This window comes from Cryptomeria japonica, chromosome 8 (genome assembly GCF_030272615.1).
Source record: "Cryptomeria japonica chromosome 8, Sugi_1.0, whole genome shotgun sequence".
NCBI lineage: Eukaryota > Viridiplantae > Streptophyta > Pinopsida > Cupressales > Cupressaceae > Cryptomeria > Cryptomeria japonica.
Window position 1 is genome coordinate 240171450 of NC_081412.1, and position 25554 is coordinate 240197003.

General features: G+C 35.2%; 1 protein-coding gene across 3 annotated transcripts in view; it reads left to right on the forward strand.

The window, feature by feature from the left end:
• LOC131033219 (uncharacterized) overlaps positions 1-25554 on the forward strand; it is a 223353-nt gene that overhangs the window by 73121 nt on the left and 124678 nt on the right. For all 3 annotated transcript variants that reach the window (XM_057964384.2, XM_057964383.2, XM_057964382.2), the window contains one exon: positions 14164-14343. In XM_057964384.2, coding sequence (XP_057820367.2) covers positions 14164-14343 — 180 coding nt within the window. The remainder of the gene's footprint in view (positions 1-14163; positions 14344-25554) is intronic.

The following is a 25554-nucleotide window of genomic DNA, read 5'->3' on the forward strand; positions in this document are numbered from 1 at the left end:
ATAAAATAAAATTCTTTCTCTATTCATGCATATGATAAATATCATGAATCTAATGCTTTTCTTTTCCTAATATGATATTATGCAAGATTAAACATAAAAACATACTATTATTCATGCATCAAGGGATCTACATGAATCATGTGCATATTGAACATCAAAAATGAATATTCATAAGTCATTCTATTTCAAATACAATTATATCTAAATTCTTGTATCAATAATCATGCGAATTTTATAACAAAAATAATAGAGAATTCAGCCATAAACAAGATTATGCAAATATTTATTTTAGAAGGTATATCACATGTATGTATATATTAATATACATATCTGATTGTATATACATATATATGTGTATGCATTCTTAAGCTATTTTTAATTATATCATGAATATGTCAACATCATGGATAGAATGAAAATACACATGCACACAAATGCTAAGGAAAACCAGACTCGTTTATCAGTTTTGCAATCTTTTAAATTTCTTACTTTATTTCAAAGATATCTCCTAAGTGCATCTTATAAAAAATGGGCTATCATGATTACCACAATGTACAGACTGTTTCGACAAACTCCTTAAAAGCGTGTGGCCTCATGGAGTCTTAATACTAGAGTTCATCGAATATGGTTAAATAAAATTAACTAAAAACTTTAGAAAACTCCCTGCAACTTGAGAATAAATGTAAAGTCGACTTCCTCAATCCTGCCACTATGTATTAATTAACATCTATAGTTTTGCTTGACTTGCATGCAAGATACGAAAGCATCGACAAGGCATATGAACTGTTTGATAGCATGTCTCTAGGAAAATAGGCCACATAAAATGTGATGATTATAGGTTATGATGCATGGAATGGGTTTGGTGAAAGGGATTAAGACTTATTTCAAGCGAATGCAAAGATTGAATCGACTTCCTTCATAGTTTTGTGACATTGTAATTGCTCTTGAACTTTATAAGCCAAGATGCAGAGAAATTATTGCGGTGCATAAATTGTTTGACAAAATGCCTCAAAGAATTGTAGGCTCATGAGATGGTATTGCAAAGAATAATGGCTAGAATCCTCAATAGGTAGTCATGCCAAAAGGTAAAGCCTGCACAAAGGAAAGATGAAGGTTTCTATTAGTAACACTCAATATATTTTGATGAGTTGGCATGCATACATGCAATATATGATTCCAAGAATAGTTAAGTCAGACCAAGATTTGGGTGATAAGAGAATCAAGAAGATAGTCATGTTAATGAAAAGGTGTAAAAGGACCCTCAATTGATTCATTATAGTTTCTAATCCCATGTTATGATAATGTATGATTTACATTTTATATAATACCAGATACTATCTTATTGCATGTGAACATTATAACTGATGAAAGAGGCAAAATTTCCTACCAGGTGAAGTGATTTCCACCTTTGGAACAAGCTACCCCTCACAGATATGAGAGAAAGTTAACAAAATATGGTGAGGCTATGATTTGCTCATGGAGAGCATGGCCACCACCCTGCTTAGGGTTCTTGCCTCTACTTTTGTAATGTCCCCTTTTCCGCTCTAGTTTTTTTTGTGGTTTGTTGGCCAATTCTGAGACCCGTTGATCAGTCAGAGGTAGAATTAGGGTTTCCTATTTTATAGGAGGATGTTTTGGCATTTTTGGTGGCCTGCATGTTGGAGTTTGTCAGTTTGGGTTCTAGATTCCTTTTGGGTTTTCGGAAAGCTTCGCAATGATGGTACATGCATAGCAAGCTGTGGAGTCTGGCAAACTTACTATTTTTAGTAAGTGGAGGCGAGAGCAGCTTATTTCTTTGGGTTTTCAGAGAGCTTCGCGATGGTGTAACATGCAAATGAATTTGACTACTTTTTCGGACTTACTATTTTTAGTAAGTTGTGACAATTGGTCAAAATGTGGTAAAAATCACTTTGGAAACACTCACTATTTTTAGAAGTGTGCTATTTATAGTAAGTACTATTTCTGGTAGGTTGCTGTGGTCCAGTTTAGAAGCTATGACATGCAGTACAGTTTTCAGGATTCCAACCTCAAGATTTTTTTGAGCAGTATTCAGTATATGACAATTAAAGTATTTTTTTAATATTTTATTATTTTCCCCTTGGCCTAGGCGTAAATGGTGTATGACATAAAGGGGGTCGATTTGATATTTAATTTATTAACTTATAGCCTAAGTCTGGATGCCCTTGGAGGTGTTTTTCATTAAAAGGGATTATGACTTTATAATATATTTGATATTTGCTTAAGGGAGAAATACATTGTTGCTAAATCAAATATTTAAAAGTCATTTCCCTAAGTTTATGTTGAGCGCTCACTTATTATATTATTGACAATTTTAATAAAGTGACTCATCTATGCACTTGGGCGATTTGGGAAGGAGATGGAATGAAATGAAATGAAAGGCAAATTAAAAGTAATTTGAATGTCAGTGTTAATCCCATATTGGAGGGAAAGGAAGTTCGATTTGGAGAGAAGATTATAAATAAAGGCCTTGGGCTCTCATTTTGGGTATCCATGAATATTTGCAACGAAGTGTTGCCGGAATTTCGATTGATTGCTTTGGGGAATGCTTACCTCCTAGCTGAGTCTTAGCTTCTCGCTTGAAAGATAGCAACTAGTTGAGACTGTGAGACTATTCTTTCCTCAGAAGAATAGACAGAGTTCATTGAGGAGATTATGTTTGATGTGTTTTTGATTTTGGTGTGGAGTGTTTGAGTTGTAGGTTGCTGGTTTTTTCAATGTGGCTGTAGGTGTGATTTATTCATAAGTCTCTGTGTGGATCTCTGTTGTTTCTAGGTACTCGCTCTTGATCTTTCTCAAGTCTAGGCGACATCTATTGCTGGTTTGCTGGGTTATTCTCTCTGATTTGGATTTAACTGAGCAAGTCGAACTTCATGCCCTAGCCGCACTATGCTGGAGAGTGCCTTGGGTTGTGTGTTAATTGTTTTCTCAGTGTTTGTTGCTGTTTCTCAGCTCTATCTGGGTCACCTCATGTCTAGGGATCATTTGATTGTGTTTTGAACTTATTTGGTTGGGTTATGAGTGAGTTAGGAGTGAATTTGTGGAGTTTAGTGTTGCTAGTCTGAGTTTTCCAGCTTGCTGTTCATGTATATCAGATTTTAGAACTTGGATTAATTTTTGGGAGTGTGAGTTCTTTGGTATTGTGGGAAAGGAACTGATTATCATTTGCAGCTGTTAGACTTGTTATCAGCACTTGATGTGCCATTTATATTTACCTTTGTAATGCTGATTAGTAGTACTAACAGCAAGTTATATTGTGAATTGCTCTTAATTTCCCACCAAATATGTGGAAGAGGTTGGCTTGTCGCCTATCTTATTTATTGTACTGCTGTCCTCCCGCTGAATAAGTGGTTGAGTAGATTGTTGTTATATTTCAGTCCTCCCACTGAATAAGTGGTAGAGTGATTTGTTTCCAGAATTGTAATGATTGTCCTCCCGCTGAAAAGTGGTTGAGTGATTCTTCTTAGTTGTTCTTACCCGTTGCACAAGTGGAAGGGGTTGACTTGCTGCACTGCATTGTATTTCAGTTGATTATTGGAGCTAACGATCCCTTATTCACCATATGCTCTCACCTTCCTACATTGGGCTCTTGGTGATCAGAAAGTGGAAGGGTTCTCTTTCAGCAGTATTGAGTTTATATTTCCTAACCTTAATGAGTGTTTGAAAACTGAAAAATTTGCAAAAAAAAGGTAAGGGGATATTTCAACTTCCAACCGTGGAGAAAATAATCGCTCTCCTCTTCTATCTTGGGGACATGTTGATGTTAAAAATCGAATAGATTGAGAAGAATATATTTGATTTCATGCCCAAACTGCCATATTGAAACTGCTTGAGCTTAGAAAATGTTGTTCTCAAAAAATTTCAAGTAGAAGTCTCATTTAGCAATTCAACCTCTTCATGGTACTGAGAAAGGAATGCGAATGACAATCTGAAAACCACAGTTCTGATTTTCTACTCAAAATTGAAGAAATCGGCCTCCATAATTTAGTTGCCTCCCAAAATCAGGAGGCGACTCCATTATTTGAGTTGCCACTCCATCATAATGTCCCTCATAATATCATGTTCAGAAAAGCATTGCCATATGGCATGTCTATTGCACAGAGTGTCTCCAATGAAACCAACGGTTTATGTTATAAGAATATAAGTTGCAGAAGGAAAAGAGAATCGAATTAATGTTAGGTGTTACAACTTTCACGCTTGATATAGAAATTGATAATTGCATTCAGTTTTAACCTCAATTCATAGTAATCGGTTTGATATGTGTTAAGTTATTGCATTCCAACTTATCATTAGTGATGCAGTCAGTTGCTAATGGTTTTTTTTAATGTATGAGATTTGGTTTGAAACCAATCAGCCTCCAATATTCATATAAGGTTCTATTCAAAAGAACTTATAATAGTTTGATAAAATAATTACAATATAAACATTGGCTTTATAATAAATGTATCTATGTATGTATATATAGATACATATGTACAATTACTTTTTATTTCTATAAGAAAAGATGATATACATTTGAAATCAAAACAATTTTTTTTTTATGCATATAGGTTCGAGTACATTTATGTAGAACAAGGTATGCAGTTTTGTTTTTCCTATCAACCATTTGAAGTAGCATGATGAAAACGATATTCATAGACATCATTAAGTCATTCAAAATGCAAACATTAAGTCACTCAAAATGCAGATCTAAATGAGACTGTGGTGTGTGAAATGAGTTTTCCATCACGACCATTCTTTACTGAGTGGCTAAATCACTTCTTCTCAAACATGTTCCCGCCTTCAACTTATACCTGCACTCAGTCACACGTCAATAGGTTAGCCCTCATAACCATAGCCAAAGCACATACATGATATGGAATCATAATAATATCACAAGTTAATCAACATATTTTCATTTGCATTTTCAGAAATAACACTAATTTTAACATATTTATCCATAATCAAATAATCATGAAATAATTAACTAATAATATAATCCAGTTCATTACATTATTAAAGCAAGTAAAAAGGTTGGATGTGATAGTGTTCTATTCTAGGTTGATGGATGAGGGCCTCTTATTAAGCCACTCGATGGCTATAAGTTGTTTTAGAATAGGTTTTCTTTAAAGTTCCTTTCTTTCTACTTTTTTCAGCTTGTGGATTGGTTTGCTTTATAGCGATTATTTTTGACACATTTGATTATTATTCTTAAGCTCCTAAAGGTATTTTATTGCAACCTATAAATGAGGCCTTGAGCACCATACATTCTCAATTATAGTTGATGCTACACTTATGCCATTTAAATATCATTCTTTTGTTCTCTGTGTCTATTTTACCATGTAATTTCACAAATTAAATCATAAGTAGATATGCTTATTCAATCTTTGTATTAAGATATTTGTGTCTCTAGTTTGTAGCTTTGTATTCTATATAGCCTTTTGATTCTTGGAATAGATTGATATTTCTCAATGTCTTGTTTGTAGTGTATTGGTGGTCTATATTTTAGCTTACAGGAAGTTGTGCTTGTTCATGTTTAAAGAGTTTCTTTCCATTCAATATTTGAAAATGTCATCTACAAGCTTTGATTATTAATAGTCCCACACATGCATCTATGGAAAAAATATAGGCTCTTGGTGATTTCTATGTATGCAAACCCCTCCAACGAAATCTTGTCCAATGTGTGTATGTGTATATTTAGTTTAGGATTAGTTATAGATTTAGTTAGATCTTAAAAAGCTTCCCTTCATAATTCAAAGTACAATTTACCATTCACATTGTTTTGTTTTGTGTTGTTTCATACATAGACAAATTAAAATGCTTACATAGCCCATCACAACTAAAAAATAAAATCACTATTTGTAAAAAGACAAAGGTTTTCCCTTTTTTTTCTTTTACATGTCACAAGTATGGAAGCAGATAATACACAAGAGTTGCAATACATTTAGCATTATAATTCATTTTATTTAATATTTTTATTATTTATGGAATTAAAAAAATAAAATAGCAATAGGATTTTCCTCACTTTGGATTATATGATGCAAAACATCTCATTTGGCATTGTTGAATTTAATATTTATAGAAATAAAAAACTAGCTATTTAGTTTGAACCTTGAAGTAGAAAATGAAAATGGGAAGATAAAAAGTCCAGCTTTTTAGTTTAAGCTACAGTAGAAACTTGAAAAGGGGAATTGAGAAATGGAAGATTCCTCTTTCTCTTCATCTTCCTCTTCCTCTTTTGGTGATTCAAATAGAGTATGGGCTAGCTAGGGCATTTACAAGTCTTTAAATATTTTGGGTTTAGGGTTGGGACTTTTTTATGTTTTAAATTTTAACTGTAGGGGTCTTTTTGTCTTTGGACATTACGGGACATCCTTCCATCTTTGGTTTTGGATTTTTGGATGCCCCTCAATCATTGTGGGGACGTAATGATGTCCTTGGACATTACCCCCTAGAGGAGAACATCCCTAGGTTTGTCCTTGCATGGGCAAAGCCATTTGGAGGCCGGGCCCTTGTTGGGGTTTGGACAGTGGGGATGGTAGGGGAATGTTTTGTCTTTTTTCTGTGCCTGCCACCTTCAGACTGTCTCCACTCTAGGGAATGGGCTAAAAATCCTTGGGATGCATCCCTAGGGAACATTGGTATATACATACTTCCATGAGTACGTACATTGTTCTCATATGAGATTTTAACATCAAGTGAACTTTTAATATTCCATGATCTACTTTTGCAAGATTCTGGTGTTGTCTAAATAAAGTATACTTTGGACTAACACAGTTTATTCTTTCCTTGATATATACCTACCTTAAACTATAATTTCCTTCAATGTTAGGCTAGTGATATTGACATTTTGTTGTTTGGCTATGTCTTCTTCTAGGTTGAAAATTCATTTCTTAGTGGTCTATCATCATAAATACATTTATATGTAATTTTTGTGGAAGGTTTCTCTATGTATATGAGTTTTGAAACAACTTCCAGCTGCTATCTTAGAGTCCTGCTCTTTAGGGTATAAAGCATTTAGATAGATTGCCATTTGAATTGATCAAATGAAAATCCATCAATAGCCAACTGGGGGTAAATGGTTTTGGGGTTGATTATGTCTTTTAAAATAGCTGTTTCTTGTGCATTTCCCTGTTTTTGGAGAGTTTGGGGGCTCATGTATCCATTTCCAAGACCACCTTCCAATTTTTGTGCAACTTATTTGTCTAACAAGGAATTTTTTCAATTAGTACATAGAAGTATTGTCACATGGGTGACCACCTTGTTAGAGGTGTTGAAACTTAGTATCTTCGGTAAGATAAATGATTGAATGAGAGACTTCATTTATCTCTCATTCAATCATCTACCTTATCGATATAACTACAATATAATTATAGACCTCATGATTAAAAAAATGAACTTGTTATAATCATCCTATATGCATAATCGATAATATTACTCATGCTGTGATTAGACCAGACTTATAACTATCATAGTTATCATATGATAGCATCGATTGATGCTATCATATGATAACTATAATAGTTATCATCCTAATCGCATGTTAATACCGATCATTTATCTGATGATTATATTTGACTTATCCCGATCATTTATCGGATGACTATATTACTTGACGTGCCCCGATTATTAATGGTTGTCGGTATAAACATGTTAATATGGTAAATGATGTGACCGATATTTATCGGTATAACACACAATAAAGGATAAATGACGTGACCAATAGTTATCGGTATAACACATGTTAATGTGGTAATATTAACTGAAGCGGTGCCTATGCACCGATCAAGACATGTCTTGATCGGGCATGTCAAAAGGCATGACCGGTCAAGGCATGCCTTGATCGATGAGCATAGACTATAAGTGTATGTCAATGAAGTGCTGTAGAAGCATCGAAATAATTAATGTTATCTTCAGCAACCTATGACATAAGAAACAGAAAATATCAGTAAAGAATATTAATAATATATATAACTTCAGACTTGAACATAAATTTGAATATCATTTGCATGGTATCAAAGCCACGCTGATCGAACCTGAGGCATTCAAATTTGAGAAGTTCAAACCGAAGATATAAACATCATATTTCCCATGGCTAATGCTATCAGATTTGAGGACAGACTTGAAGGAGGCGACAATTTCACAGCATGGAAGTTCAGAATTAAAATGATTCTAAAATAAAACAAGGTTGAATCATTTGTTAAAATTGAATCTAAAGAATCAGAGGATGAACTTGACAAATCAACATGGATCGAGGGAAATGAAAAGGCTATGAAGATCACAGTCGATGGAGTAAGAAATCACATCTTGTCAATAATAACAAAGCATGAAACTGCCTATCATATGTTCAAAGCACTCGAAAGTGCATTTGAGATAAATAATGCAAGTAGAACCCTGGCTCTAAAAAGGAAAATAAATCATGTAAGTATGAACAAAGGGGACTCAATCAATGCATACTTTATGCGGATATCAGCCCTAAGGGATGAATTGGCAACGCTTGGATATGAGATCCAGAGCAAAGAGCTAATGCTCATTGCTCTAGATGGGTTGCCTAGTACATGGGAGACATTCGTCCAAGGCATCAGTTCAAGAGCTAAATATCCGAAATTTGATAGGCTAAGAGCAGATTGTCTTCAAGAGGAGTCAAGGCTAAATAAGAAGGGGATCAAACAAAAGAACATAGATGAAGATCTCCATGTTTTAAATACCAACTCCAACAAGAAAAACAAGAAGAAACATTTCAAGAAGAGAAAGAACCGACATGAGAAAAAGTCATCTAAAAGAGACAACTCTCACATTCAGTGCTTTAGGTGTGATCAATATGGACACTATGCAACAAGATGTCCAGAGAGAATCAAACAAGAAGCTACATTTGCAAAAATTAAAATGGAAGAATATGACTCCGAGAAGCATGTATTCTACTTTGCTCTCTCCAGTCAAGTATCTAATAAATCTAACACCTGGATCATTGACAGTGGGTCTTCAAGACACATCACTGGGTATAGAGAATTATTGGATTCCATGGTAGAAGAAACCGATGAGGAAGTAACCATTGGTGATGACTCTGCACATGCAGTGAAAGGTGTCGGTACCTGCACCATTAAGCTGAAGACATGCATGTCTCTTCAACTCATTGGAGTCCTATTCGTTCCTGGCATCAAGAGGAACTTAATCTCCATATCTGCACTTGAAGATGATGGGTACAGAATAACATTCATGAATGGTAAAGTTCTAGTATGGCCACAAAACTCTTCCATCAAGAAGGCTACAACCCTAGGACATAGAAAAGGCTATTTATACGAGGTATGTACTGAATCTAACCTAGCCCTACTTCACAAGATTACAGATTCAAATGAAATTTGGCATAGAAGATTAGGTCATTTAAACTTTCGTGCTTTATGTTCAATGGAAAAATTAGTAATTGGTTTGCCTAAGTTAAAACAATACCATTCTGGTACATGTAAGGGGTGTGCCCTAGGAAAAAATACTAAGAGTTCCTTTCAGAATAGTTCTAGAAAAACAAGCAATGTTTTAGAGTTAGTTCACTCTGACCTATGTGGGCCAATGTCTGTACCATCATTAGGGGGGTTCCTTTACTATGTAATATTCATTGATGACATCTCTAGGAAGACTTGGATCTATTTTCTTAAACGTAAAGAATCGGAAGAAATTCTCAAGAGGTTTAAGGAATTCAAATCTCTCTCTGAAAACTCTTCCGAAAGGAAAATAAAAACCTTAAGGACTAATAATGGGAGGGAATACACCTCAGACATTTTTAGAGAATTTTGTAGAGATGCTGGGATTAAGAGCGAGTTCATTGTTCCCTACAACCCCCAACAAAATGGGGTTGCTGAGAGAAAAAATAGAAACATTGTAAAGGCAGCCAAAGCCATGCTTTTTGACCAAAACTTAGAAAGTCATCTTTGGGCAGAAGCCTCCAACACTGCTGTATACATACAAAATAGATGCCCTCACTCCCATATTGAAGATAAAACTCCTGAAGAAGTTTCCACAGGTATAAAACCTGATATCACTCACTTTAGGATATTCGGATGCCTTGTTTATATTCATATACCTAACGAGAAAAGAACAAAACTAGAACCTTCTGAAAGAAAAAGAATCTTTGTTGGGTATAGTGAAACTTCTAAAGCTTATAGGGTATTTGTACTTGGACATAGTAATATTGAACTTAGTAGAGATGTAATATTTGAAGAAGACACAGCCTTCAAAAGGGCTAGATACTCTATTGAGTCAAAAACTTATGCTCCATCTTCAAACCTAGAAAAGGATCTTGTTCTTGAGGTTCAGAGGGAGTATTCAGAAGAGAGTGAGAATGAAGTTCAGATTCCACACCAGGAAAACCCTAAGAAAAGACCACTATGGGTTCACAAAACAGTGGAAGATGCAAGGAACTTCGTAGCCCCTTCAGGGACCTTTAGAGAAAGTAAGAGGCCCCAAAGATTCACTAGCTATGTAGCCTTAATGAATGATCTCTCCAAATCAGAACCTTCTAATGTATTAGAAGCACTTAAACTTCAAGTATGGAAAGATGCCATGTCAGAGGAATATCAATCCATCTTAAACAATGATGTTTGGGAAATTGTTCCTAGACCAAAAAGAAAATCTGTTGTTTCATCCAAGTGGCTATTCAAAATCAAACATGCTGCAGATGGTAGCATAGAGAAACATAAAGCCAAATTTGTAGCCAGAGGGTTCTCACAGAAAGAGGGAATAGACTATGATGAGACTTTCGCTCCAATTGCCAGATACACCTCAGTCAGAGCAATACTAGCCATTGTAGCAGCCAAAGGATGGAAAGTCCATTAGATGGATGTAAAGATTGCTTTCCTGAATGGGAAAATTGAGGAGGAAGTCCTACTTAGAGCAGCCAGAAGGGTTTAGATCCACAATGCAGAATCACATGTGTGCAGATTAAAGAAAGCCCTATATGGACTGAAACAAGCCCCCAGGGCCTGGTATGAAAGAATTGACAGCTACCTCATGGGGTTGGGATTCTCAAAGAATGATGCAGATCCAAATCTATACTTCAAACGAATCAAATGTGATATGTTGATATTGATCTTGTATGTTGATGATGTTTTGATTACAGGAGAAGATCACCTTATTGATCAATGTAAGAAAGACCTTGAGAAGGAGTTTGATATGAAGGATTTAAGCCTTCTACATTACTTCCTTGGATTGGAAGTTTGGCAAAACTCTAACAATATTGTGCTTAATCAAGGGAAGTACACCTTAGACATATTGAAGAGATTTGGCATGATGAACTACAAACCGATGACTTTTCCCATGGAAACTAATCTTCACAAACTGAAGGAGGCAACAACAGATTCCCCATTGGTAGATCCTACGCTCTACAGAGAGATGATTGGATCATTAATGTATCTAGTCAATACTAGACCTGCTATCTATTATCCAGTAAATGCCTTGAGTCAATTCATGTGTGAACCTAAGGAGATTCATTCTATGGCAGTAAAACATATAGTGAGATACCTTCAAGGCACTCTCAACTATGGACTCAAGTATGAGAATATTGATTTGAATCTTCACGGGTTCACTGATTCAGATTTGGCTGGAAGTGTGACTGATAGGAAAAACACCTCAGGGTGTTGCTTCAGCTTGGGTTCAGCCATGATATCTTGGATTAGCAAGAAACAGTCTTCAGTAGCTCAGATCTCTACAAAGGCGGAATATATCGCAACTTCCATGGCTGCACGAGAAGCTGTATGGCTATGGAAGTTACTTGTGGGATTATTCGGAGAACCAATGAAGCCTACTATAATTCATTGTGACAATCAGAGTTGTATAAAACTCTCTGTGAACCCTGTATTTCATGATAGATCCAAACACATTGAGATCCCTTATCACTATGTGAGAGATATGGTGGATAGGAATGTGATTCAGTTATAGTATATCAGTACAGGAGACCAGACAGTAGACATACTGACCAAACCTCTAGCCAGAGTAAAAGTTGAACAATTCAAAAAAGGTCTTGGTATGATTGAGTTATAATCATTTTTTGTAATCTATACTAATATATGAGATGTTTAACGTGTAAAACTTCTTTTGTCGTGTTATGACTTTATGGGCTCCACCCCCTGTGTACAATTCTAAAAGGTGACGATCTTTTAGACTATGAACACTTGTATTAAACATTATGAGGTGACGATCTTGTAATGTTGATATCATGCTGACTTGATATCACTCTGACTCATGGATGTGCCATGATATGTTATGGTAGACATTATGTGACATAATGTCAATGGACATGCCATAACCTGGATATAAGGGAATTCAACATTCTCAAGTATTTTATATCCAAGGTATCGCGTGTTATGTGATACTGATATCACGTGTTATGTGATATCTTTATCACGAGATGATGTGATATATTCTTGTGTCACTCATTACGTGATGCATCATGTCAGGAGCGTATGTGATATGATCCTTTGTATTATGTAGTCGTGTAATACATTTTATTATGAGAAATATGATGCTTATTTTCATAGGTCTCTAGTTATCTTCCCTAGCTAAGAGGGAGTGTTGAAACTTAGTAGCTTTGGTAAGATAAATGATTGAATGAGAGACTTCATTTATCTCTCATTCAATCATCTACCTTATCGATATAACTACAAATAATTATAGACCTCATGATTAAATAAATGAACTTGTTTTAATCATCCTATATGCATAATCGATAATATTACTCATGTTGTGATCAGACCAGACTTATAACTATCATAGCTATCATATGATAGCATCGATTGATGCTATCATTTGATAACTATAATAGTTATCATCCTAATCGCATGTTAATACCGATCATTTATCTGATGATTATATTTGACTTATCCCGATCATTTATCAAATGACTATATTACTTGATGTGCCCCGATTATTAATGGTTATCGGTATAAACATGTTAATATGGTAAATGACGTGACCGATAGTTATCGGTATAACACACGATAAAGGATAAATGATGTGACTGATAGTTATCGGTATAACACATGTTAATGTGGTAATATTAACTGAAGCGGTGCCTATGCACCGATCAAGACATGTCTTGATAGGGCATGTTAGAAGACATGACCGATCAAGGCATGCCTTGATCGGTGAGCATAGACTATAAGTATATGTCAATGAAGTGCTGTAGAAGCATCAAAATAATTAATGTTATCTTCAGCAACCTGTGACATAAGAAACAGAAAATATCAGTAAAGAATATTAATAATATATATAACTTCAGACTTGAACATAAATTTGAATATCATTTACAAGAGGGACTTTTGGCTTCTTTGCAAGTACATTAAAATGGACTCTATTGATACCTAATCAAGAGACCATCTCTTGGTTAAAGTTCACAATTTTCATTGTTGATGACTTTGTGGACCTTATGGGAAATTCCTTGGGATGTTAATGCTAATCATCTTCAAACAAATTTGCTTAAGTATGAGGTAAAATGATAGATGAAAGCTGTACTTATTCATGCATTTAGTACAATTTACAATGATCTCAAACCTGAGGAAGTTTTCTGAAACTATGATGTATGGGGACATTATTGTTTCCCTCCAAGTAGAGTGTATTAGAACAAAAATTTTCAAACCAAAAATAATTTTTTTATTCAAATAAACTTAGGTACTCAATGAAGTCCCTTCTTAAAGTGAAACAGGAACAAAATCATGTTTGGTACTCCATCAGTGGTGGTAGAGAGTTTGAAGTGCATGTCCTATCATAATTCTATGGATTCAAACCATTGCCAAACCTGATTACATGGGTGTTCATATCATATCATTGCTGGAGGGTAATTATAGAGGCCACAACACTGAATTATTTTTAGAAATGGTTCTGTAGGTCCAAATACCATGCCAGTTTTTGATAGGTGACAATCTTAAAGAGATTACAGTTTCTTACAGTTTTTCAGATATTGAAGTCTTTTACGAGAAAGATGCATATTATAAATTTGTATTGCTTTCAATCATATATTTCTTTATGCCACTAAATTGGATTTTAATGTTAGGAATGCCAATACAGACTTCAATGTCTCATTTGTGATATTGGTATTGATGATTCTTGTTGATTAGTAATGTGCTAGGTATGAATTTATATCATCAAAAATGGTTTTCTTATGTTTACTTTGTTTGGCAGCTGTTAAGGCACCAGACATGTATCCTTTACAGATTCCTCTTTTCCAGGATACATTTCAAAGGATAGATAATATTTCAGTGTGGGAATGGTGTGGCTCAGCATTTGATCAGGGGGAAAATGCAGCCAATTGGTTTTCAACGTACCTCGGAAAGCCGAGTCGCTTAGTACGTTTTGATACAGGTAAGTTCAACATCTCTCAGACTTACCAATTAAACATCTTCAATCCAGAGCCATACTATTGGCAAAATGAATTTAAAGATAGGATAATTTGGGTTACACTGGAATTACTGCCAGGAACCTTGTACTGATTTTTAAAGCTAGAAGTCATTATGATTATTTCAAAGCCACATATATGGTGGAGTTTGTTGTAGATTATTATCAATGTTATCATATAAATCACTGAAGTGTAGCTTGGAGTGTTAGATGGTTTGGTCACTTTGGTTTTATAAGGTTGGCCACGAATCACGTCTTAAGTACGTGGAAATGCATGTGGTTGTTGACATTTCTTTGTGACTAATTTATTGAATAACCATGAAATTTAATCTTATATGCCAACAACGATGATGGTTGGGTGGGTTGAAAGATAAAAAGATAAGATTTAATGCCACAAAGCATTCAAACCCCAACACAATGATATGCAGTTAAAAGTTAAAATAGTGAGGTACTGCAGTATACTTATTCTTACTAAGCATGAAAAACACTCCTTAAAAAAATTCTATTGCATATTTTCAGATTGGGAACACTTTACTGAATTTTGTTAAGTTGATAAATCACATGTTATCATACCTACCTAACTATGACAAACATTATATTACAAATAGCGAAACATCTATTTGAGTCATCTTAATCTACATCACCTTGGTACAAATTCAGGTATGGAATTGGATGATTTTTTAGGATAACATGTTCAATACCTCTGTACATAAGAAAATGAAAACTATGATAAATATTAACAAAACTAAACACAATATAACTATAGGTTAAAACAAACACAAAATAACAGAACCCTACTAATAATTCTTTTACTTTTTGCTTTATTATTGTTTCTATTTTTGTTTTTTTATGTTGATGTAATAACCTCATTCGATCACTAGAACAAATCGATCAAAGGCTGATTAATTCATTAATAATGTTGTTAAGAATGAGACCTGATTAAGGGAAGGGGAATAATTAACCAAGTTGTTTGCAAGGGACATGACTGATTGTGAGACACAACTTCTCACATCATGTCCATTCGGTAAATACAAAAGGGAAATTGTGCCTCTCCAAGCAAGCATGGACGATTTTATTCTAATATGAAACTCAAACTATGTGCTCAGATAGAGTGGCAGATCTGTAAGGGCAGGGACGCATAAATGCAAGAATGACTATTATCAGAAACAACACCTTTAATCTATAAATCGCATGAGTACAACACTTTGTGAACAGGAACAGTGATCCAGGACAGCGAGACCAATCAATTCTATTGACATATATTCCAAGCCGATCCAATTGTAAGCAAACATACACTTGTAGGATTACAAAGAACATATGCAGAAGAGGCAATCAAGTTATGATCCAAACACAGTCATATTAAAGATCTACTTTTCCATATACTTCTGAAGATCCTCTGCTGTGTATATCTTCTACCATCTATCCAGTCTGGGATAGAAGCATTTGGAGTGAACCGTAGATCGATAATTATTATAAGTTTGAATATATGGATGATTATATAAGTAGTTGACATTATTGTTAATTGGTAGAATTGACTAATGACAACTGTGTGTTCATCTATATGAAGACTTTTAATTAGATTAATCCAATCATAATATATCAGAATATTGAGCTAATTGAGATAAGATTAGCATATTCATATACCTTCAAGGTATTATAGAAACTGGTCTCCATTAAATACACCAATCACTAGTTTATAGAATTCCTAACAATCTTTGAAACTACAACTTGGCAAACTAACCTGTTGGGGAGAATCTAACATTTCAGTCAATTTCCTAAGGTCATATAAGACCTTATCCTAGTGGTGGATATCATATTAGTTATTGTTCTTCTACACATTAAGGGTATTATGTTGATACTATCATTATCTAAGATTGCTCACTAACAAGTATTGGTCAATCTAACTAGAGATATACCTAAGGAACTGCAGAACTTGTATGCTTCATTCTCTTTATTTATACTATTCCAATCAAATCCACAAAGCTATAATAACAATAGACTCATTTGTGCAAACAAGTTGACAACATAACCTATCCAATAATAGGCCAAAATCTTGAGAGGACACAAGAGACATTAGAGTGGTATCATAGCTGGTGATCTTGCCAGCATGTTGGGAAGACTTCAAAATTGATTTCAAATCAATTGTGGTAGTGTAGAAGATGAAGACAATTGAGGAACCGGTGTTGGGATTGAAACGTACTATCCAAAGGAGTGATAGGAATTTAGCCAAATGGGGTGAGTTAAGTGCCGAGCTAAAAAGAAGAGCGAAGGTAAATGAAAAAGGATCTTCTAGTGCAAGAAATCATGATAGTAGGAAGAACAATTCATGCACAGGAGAAGAACTCAAAGTTACAGAAGGGCTGATTGGAAAAGAGAAACTGATGGATAACCCAATCACCTATCCAAACATCACAAATAAAGATGGTTCTAATAATGAGCCTACAATTGCTCATAATCTCATGCCATCATTTCAGAAAATTCAAGAAGAGGAAATGGTCTTCAATATTTTTAAAACTAAGGAAACAACTAAACCTTGATATGCTCCTATTACAAATGAAAATAGTGCTTTGAACCAAGAGGACTATGAGACAAAACCTCAAGGATCATGCGTTGAGGATGACGTAGAAGGGACTGAATCTAGTGATGATAAATCAGATTCCTTGAAGCTACTTTGAGGTAAGGATGTTGATCATAATTCTTCTTCAGCTTTTGAAGAGTGCATGGCATCCACTAATAAGTCAATGGTTATGGACGAGAGGAGTAGTATTTCAAATAACAGTGAATCAGAAGATGGATTGTGTGACATCTCTAATCACTTTGAGGGAAAGAAACAAAGAACTGTGACATTGAAAGATGGGAAAAGACAGTTATGGGTTGCAAAAGATAGAATAAAAGGAAAAGAGTCAACAAAAACACAAAATTCAGAAGATGATAAAGACAAGCAGATGAGGAAAATCTTTGAGGATGCAATGGCAAGCAAAGAACCAGGGAAACTAATGGATAGTGTTTTAGATGTGGAGAGGACTCTATGACTGTGTGAATGGTGGAATGAGAAAGCTAAACATGCCAAGATGATACCTTCTCAAGCAAGAAAGAACTTGAAGAAAATCTAGCAAAGGCATGGACACTTAGATAAACAAGAGATGAGTTTCCAAACGAAGAATTGTGATTTAAATATTGCATCAAGAATTCTGCACACCCATCTACCTAGTCAAAATTCTCAACACCTAACGTCGAAGGCCTTGAAGGTTCATACACCAAATGAAGAGATTGTGAAGAGATTAGCAGCTGGAAGTCGTGAGGCCGTAGATCTATACAAGCAAAGAGAAGCTTGATTGATATATGCTCAACAAGAATTACGATATGCAGAAAAATAGAATAAAGTATCTAAACACCCCAAGGAGCAAGAAGACAAAGGAAGGAATGAGATTAAGGATTTGGACAACATAGATGTGACCTATGACTTGAACCATTGTCTGCGAAAATCAGATAATGAAAGTTTTGAAATAGATGGGTCTAAGTTAGGAACTAAGGATAACTTTTAGATTTTCGACAACTCTTTGTTTGAAGTTGAAGCTAATGCAACTTATGACAACCCACTCTTTGAGTTGAGAAAAGAAGTTCTTCATGAATGCTGTGACGAGATTGAACAGAATCATAGACCTTGGGACCCAAGAATTTCTAGGATGGATATATTAAATAACATGGAATTGCTCCATAGTTTGAAAGACTTTAACAAATTTTGTGAGTTCCGTGGCATTGGCATAAAGTGGGGAATATGTGTTGGAGCATTGTACAAGCTTATTTGGGACCTGGGGATTGACATAATGATTCAATATTTCTTGTGGGCAAGTAATTCCAAGGGGGGGAGACTGTAATAACCCCATTTGATCACTAGAACAAATCGATCAAAGGTTGATTAATTCATTAATAATGTTGTTAAGAACGAGACCCGATCAAGGGAAGGGGCATAATTAACCAAGTTGTTTGCAAGGGACATGACTGATTGTGAGATACAACTTCTCACATCATGTCCATTCGGTAGATACAAAAGGGAAATTGTGGCTCTCCAAGCTAGCATGGATGATTTTATTCTAATATGAAACTCCAACTATGTGTTCAGATAGAGTGGCAGATCTGTAAGAGCAGGGACACATGAATGCAAGAATGATTATTAGCAAAACAACACTTTTAATTGATAAATCGCATGATTACAACATTTTGTAAATAAGAACAGCAATCCAGGACAGCGAGACCAATCAATTCTGTTGATAGATATTCCATGCAGATTTAATTGTAAGCAAACATACACTTACAGGATTATAAAGAACATATGCAGAAGAGGCCATCAGGTTATGATCCAAATGCAGTCATATTGAAGATCTACTATTCCATATACTTCTGAAGATCCCCTGCTGTGTATACCTTCTACCAGTTATCCAGCCTGGGATAGAGGCATTCAGAGTGAACCGAAGATCAATAATTATTTTAAGTTCAAAAATATGGAGGATTATACAAGTCGTTGACATTATTGTTAATTGGTAGAATTGACTAATTAAAACTGGGTGTTCATCTATATGAAGACTTCTATAGATTAATCCAATCACAATATATCAGAATATTGTGCTAATTGAGATCAGAGTAACATATTCATATACCTTCAAGGTATTGTAGAAATTGGTCTCCAGTAAATACAAACAATTACTAGTTTATACAATTCCTAACAGTCTTTGAAACTACAACTTGGCAAACTAACCTATTTGGGAGAATCTAACATTTTAGTCAATCTCCTAAGGTCACATAAGACCTTATCCTAGTGGTGGATATCATATCAGTTATTGTACTTCTACACATTAAGGGTATTTGGTTGATACTATCATTATCTAAAATTTCTCATTAACAAGTATTGGTCAATCTAACTTGAGATATACCTAAGGGATTGTGGAACTTATATGCTTCATTCTCTTAATTATACTATTCCAATCAAATCCACAAAGCTATAATCACAAGAGACCCATTTGTGCAAACGAGTTGACAACATAAGCTATCCAATAATAGGCATAAATCTTGAGGGGATCCATAAGGGACATTACAGTTGAAGAGTCTGTCTGCTGGATACGGTCCACTTACATCATTAGAGACAACATGTCTTGCTTAGACTGAAAATGGGAATGGCATTCCAAAATGTTCTTCGGTTAGGAGCCAATCTACAATTTACTTGGGATGTATTAATACTAGGACCAAAAATAGAGTCTAGAACCATTCTGGTATTGGTATGGGGAGGAGGATTCCTTCATCCTTTTCTTCCATTTTGTACTAGGAATGGCTCTAGATGCTATGAATGAACAATTCAAATATACTCTTAAAGGGTGCAAACCATTCCATTTGTATATTAATTCAAGCATCAATAAGCATTTCAATTATTTGTTTCATTATTCATTTCAAAATGTTGAAAATTGATGTAAAGACTCTTACCAAGTACTATGACAAATTTTTATCCTTTTCACAAAGTTTATTGAGCTGGTATTTTATCAAACAGTTTACATGCCTATGAATATGAAGGGATTTGTAAGAAGCACCCCTGTTATAACCATATTTTTGCAATTTCTTTCAAGATCATTTAACAGGCATTATGTCAAACAGTTTGCTTGCATGCTAATTATATGATTCCGGTTTGCAAATATGTTAGTAGTTGGTTGCTGGTTTGAGTTTAGTGGTATTAGCATAAATAGAAGTGAATTGATAACTTGACTAAGATTCATGACTAAGAGCAGATAGAACATCATAAGTCTCAGTCAGAGAATTGCATCAACAGATATTTATGTTCATCATTGAGTCTACTACTGAAAAAAAGTTGCTAAATCAAACCTTTATACAAAAATTTAATGCTCAAAAAATTATTTGCTAACCTCATTCATACTGCTGGAAAAAAATCAGAAAATTAATTAAAATGTCATCTTTTTGCTGACCTCAGCAGGTATGGTTCCCCTCTAGTGCTGATAGCTAAATTCGCAAACTAAAATTTGATGGGTTGGAATCAATGTGCTATGAACAACCAGGGTTGAGTTAGTGCACTGCCCCAAGAAAACAACTCCGAAAATTCTCTAGTCACTAGGTGCTTATTGCTGGTTTAATCCCTTCAAACTGAAATATTATCTACAATCACTGGGTCTCATAGTTTGACCTGGCTTTTGTGCTCATCTTTTATGTGAAAATCCCGCAAGCTCAAGTGAGTGGTGGCCTCCAAAAACCCAAACAAAAATCTCAACACTTTAACCTGTTGTTTATAGGCACCAAAGACTGCGCTGGAGTCTTCAAAGATTTCTTAAGCCTTCTATGAATTTTTTTAACTCTTTACTGCAATTTGGAATAGCCACGTCACCTTCCTTTGACCCAACACTTGTTATGGATCCTTAGTTAATTGTTATGACTTCCTTTATAATGTTGCGCCAATATTGACCGTCCTTGCAAGCATTGGATGGTCTTCTTTTGGACATAGTGTATCCCCTCCCTTGTTTCTTGAGCCTTCAACACAAATTGACCCACTCTTCAACATGTACATGAGCTAGAGAGGGCGTTGCAGCTAGGATTTTAGCCTTAATTAAAATATCTTAAATTCTTTTCTGTCACAGCACACACTTCACATAAATAATTTTCTACTCTTCACCTGCACACATGACACTGTAAATTATTTCTGCTTTGTTTTCCACTTGCATCAACAACATAATAATTTATCAATGACTTGAAAACCTTAATCAAACTGTACTTGCAAACCTAACAAAACTATGCAATTGATAATCCTTCAACTCCAAAATGTTCCAACAATCCTTATGTTCACCTGCAAAATCCTTTTCACACACCAGCTGCAACTTTGAATGAGCCACACTGCATTAACGAGGGAGGATTTTTCACCGCCATGGCTAATCTTCTTCAAGAGGTTTTTTGTCCTTAAGAAGGGTGAGATGAACCAGGTTCAATCGCCAAACCATAAGGGTTTCATTAGAGAGAAATCAAATAGTTTGCATAATCCCAAACGAGCTCTCCAAACTTCCTTTTATGATATTTCTGGGAACTTTCTAGAAGACTTAATTTTAAAATCACTTTTTAATTAAAACGCTCCCTTTTGGCTCCAAACGAACTTTTTATTAAAATAATGACAATTTTAATATGTAAGGTCCTGTTTTATCTGTCCATGATTTAATTTTTTTTCATCCTGCTTCCAACGAGCAATAGCACTAAGGTGCTTTTTAAATAATTTAAATAATATTAAGAAAACTTAGTAAAATAATTAAATTTAAGCCATTAATATACTTGATTTGCGGAAGCTGTCCGAAAACATCGAAATCAAAATCTAATTACACTAAGGTAATGTTGATGCTGAATAATGAGAATCAAGCCCAACTAATTGACTTACTATAAATAGATGCTCTCTCAAGAATCTTGGAGAGCACACCAGAAGTTGAAAATCATCTCAAAAAGTGTCATATGAGTTCTTTAGACCATGTGTGCTCACTAGTAACATCAAATAACCTCTCTGATAAGGTTGACACACACCTAGATGGTCAGTGCCCACTTGAATGCAAGAGAACCCAAAAATAGGTTCATTACAGTCCTCCCTTCTCAAAGATTGCTTGTCCTCAAGCAATGCCAACTCAGCCCTAAAATCACGAAACTAATCCAAACTGATACTAAATATGATCCTAGGATCCATTGTGCCAAATCTACTCTCTCCTCTCTTGTAACCCAATAATGTGTCCATCTTCAAAACTTGGTCTGAAATCCCTGCGAGGGCAGAAAATTATACCATGAAAGATGCCAAAGCATCATAGTAAGGTCCACAACTGCAATCCCTCTGCCCAACACGATCCTAGGCAATAGTAAAACTAATCTCATCAACCCAAAAACATAATCCTCAACATATCTTCTTGTGGTGTCCTAGAAGTGATGCAAGTCAGTCCCTAACCAGTGGCTGGTATAGAGGATAACAACACCATCAATCCTGAAATTAGCTATCCTGGAAATGCCTCTACTATCATAAGTTGATAACACCACATTGACCCTTAATCTTCAGGTGTCAAAAGGATGATGCCGAGCACACCAACCAATTATAATCATCAAAGTATTGTCTGAATATATATATATATATATATATATATATATATATATATATATATATATATATATATATATATATATATATATATATATATATACTAGCATAATGGAATGGCTGCAATAACCATCACTCACCAAGGTGGAAGCAAAAAATAACTGAATTATATTTGGAAAAACTCCCATAAGTGGCTGCCATAAAGTCTACAAGGGCTCAAAATCTATATCCTCATCAAATAATGTTGCCATGATTAGTGCAGAAATGCAAGGGTCACATCTATCAATATGAAATACCTTTGAAAACATAGGAGATGTGAGTATAAAAATGGCTGGAAAGATTTCTATGATCAAATCACCTCTATCAAATAACCCTAACCACAAAATACTCCACTGTTGGTCTGGAATTGCATACCAATTCACCCGTGTGCAAAGAACTGAAGTTCCATGTAGGCTGATTGGAAAGAGGACAGCGATACCAACTATGAAAATTTGTCCACAACTCTAATTTTGAGTCAACACCCCATAGCTGAAATCTTCACCTAGGTCCCAAATCCTTTGATTATCTCCAATCACAACACTGAAACTGGAGAGTGGCTCCATCATCCAACTGAAAGAGTGGGTTATCAAATGACATATCAGCACTCATCTCAAACAATGGGTTATCAGAAAAAAGAAGAGTCATCCCCAAACTCAAACCAATCCTCCTGGTGATCCAAACTTTTCTTTCCTAAATTTTTGGAACAATGGACCAAATCATAAACCTCTTGAATGCAATCAAGTTCTTCAATTACCTGCTTGATCTCCTTGGCCCTTTCTTTGTTCTTTTGCTCCTTGAATTGTTTTGCCTCATAAAGTTGTTCTTCTGCTTCAAGAAGTGCCGTTTGGGACATTCTTTGAAGCAAGCTTCGTGGAATTAAGCTCAATGGTGAGCTTACTAACCTCTCCCATTGTCCCCCTGGACAGAGATAATGCCTCATCTGCAATTTTGGTGGCCAGATCTCTATCATGAATTATATGCAAAAGGGATGATTTCATTTCTTCCATTGTGCACTTAAATCATTTGCAAATCAGCAAGGGGAATAATTTGCTCATACTGATTTCTTGGCGTCTTGTGGATGCAATTTTCAAGAGGAATTTTTGTGTCATCCAACCCAGATAACGTGTGCACTTCATTTTCAGCATATACCAATAATTGATTCTTCTATCTTCCCTCATAAATATCAAGATTATGCAAGTTAAATGAACTTCTGTTATAATGCATGCAAAAATCAGAATCTTATCCATAGCTTTCAGTTCTATCTCCATGGCTGTCCCAAATCTCTTGTGCCTCTCCATTACCATCTTGATGGAAATGCTCAACATTAGGATGTAGATCCAAATCAACAAGGTCGCTAAGACTTTGGCCAAAATCAGATTCATGCAATCATTATTCTGATTTGTTTTCAAAATCAAATCTCACAAAATCTGCTTCCTCAATGTCATCCTCTTTGCATATTTAGGTGCCAAAAGGAAATTCATCCCACATAGGTTCTTCATCATATTTAGGTGCCAACACAGTTGGGTTCAAAGGACTTAGGGCTGGTTTCTTTGTTCAAAGAAAATATGTTCATTGTGCTCCTCGTGAGTGGTTGTCTCTTTGAATAAATCACTCTCCAAGTCACAAAGATTGAAACTATCATGGTCACTTCTTTCCATTGGCTTTGTTGGATATCCAAGCAACATCCATCTAGACTAACATCATAGGAATGTGATAAGAGATCATCATCATTGGCTGATTCAGAGACCTCAACATATTTTCCTTCAACATGCTTTCCCTCTGAGGGTTCATTAGTGATCTCAATTGTCGCAAAATTTGTACTTGTATCATCTAGAAGGTCCATAGTCTCTGAAGCAGCACGAGATAATTTGGAACTTGTAATCAAGGTTGCTGTTTTGTATTGTTCCACATAGACCATCTTATTAGCAGTAGTTACATGCATGTCTAAGAGGTCATATTGAGGCTCTGTTACACATTCCTTGTGTGTCAAGGCACCTTCTTCACCCAAATGTTCTTCTATGAATTCCCTTCATCCGCCTGCTCCTCCTTGACCAAGAAAGGTTTTAGCTTCTTCTCACATTGATCAATTACCTTTTCAACTAAGTCTTTTTCAATTTGTAATGTCCCTAGTAGGAACTATAGATGTGTTTTTTAGGATACCTTGAACACAGAAAAAAATAGTAAGTATTCTATCCTCTCTTGAACAAAGAAACCTCTTATGCTATATGATGTGATCAAATGAGATGACTCCAAGGTTTACAATGCGAACAATCGACTTTATTGTAGTATCCCCATAATTTTTTCAATTTATTTCCAGTTACAATCACAACAAGAACCCGTTAAGGTTAGGAAATCAAGATACAATAATGCTGAAATCGTAACCCTTCCACTTTCTGATCACCAAGTGCCCAATATGGGAAGGTGAAAGTATATGGTGTTGAGGGGATCGTTAGATTCAAATAATTGGAAATAATACAATGCTTGGGCGGCAAGCCAACCCCTTCCACTTTTCAGTGGGATATGGAGAATATTAAAAATCACTTGGCGGTAAACTAGCCAAGGAGAACAATGACAAAACCAAGCACAAATCACTTTACCGCAATATTTCAGTGGGAGGACTATTACAAACATAATATCACTCTACCGCTTATGCAACGGGAGGACATAATTACCAAATATCAAATGTAGGCGGCAAGCCAGCATCTTCCACTTTTCAGCGGGGTATGCTTTACAATCCAGAAGTGGCTGTTAATACTACTAACTAGCCTTACAAATAAGAGATGTAATGCGTAGGAAGGAGAGATTATGTTGTCTAATACTATTGAATATATTCAAACTTATCACAATAGACAAACTCAAACCCACCCACAAAGAAATAACACACCAATAACCACTAAACTGAAATTACAATCTGCTGTCTGCATATCACGCAGAAATCAGCCACTACCAAATTCACTAATATGCTCATAACTCACCCAAAACAACTCCGAATGACACGAAAACAAAAGCAAATGAAAACTAAAACTGAA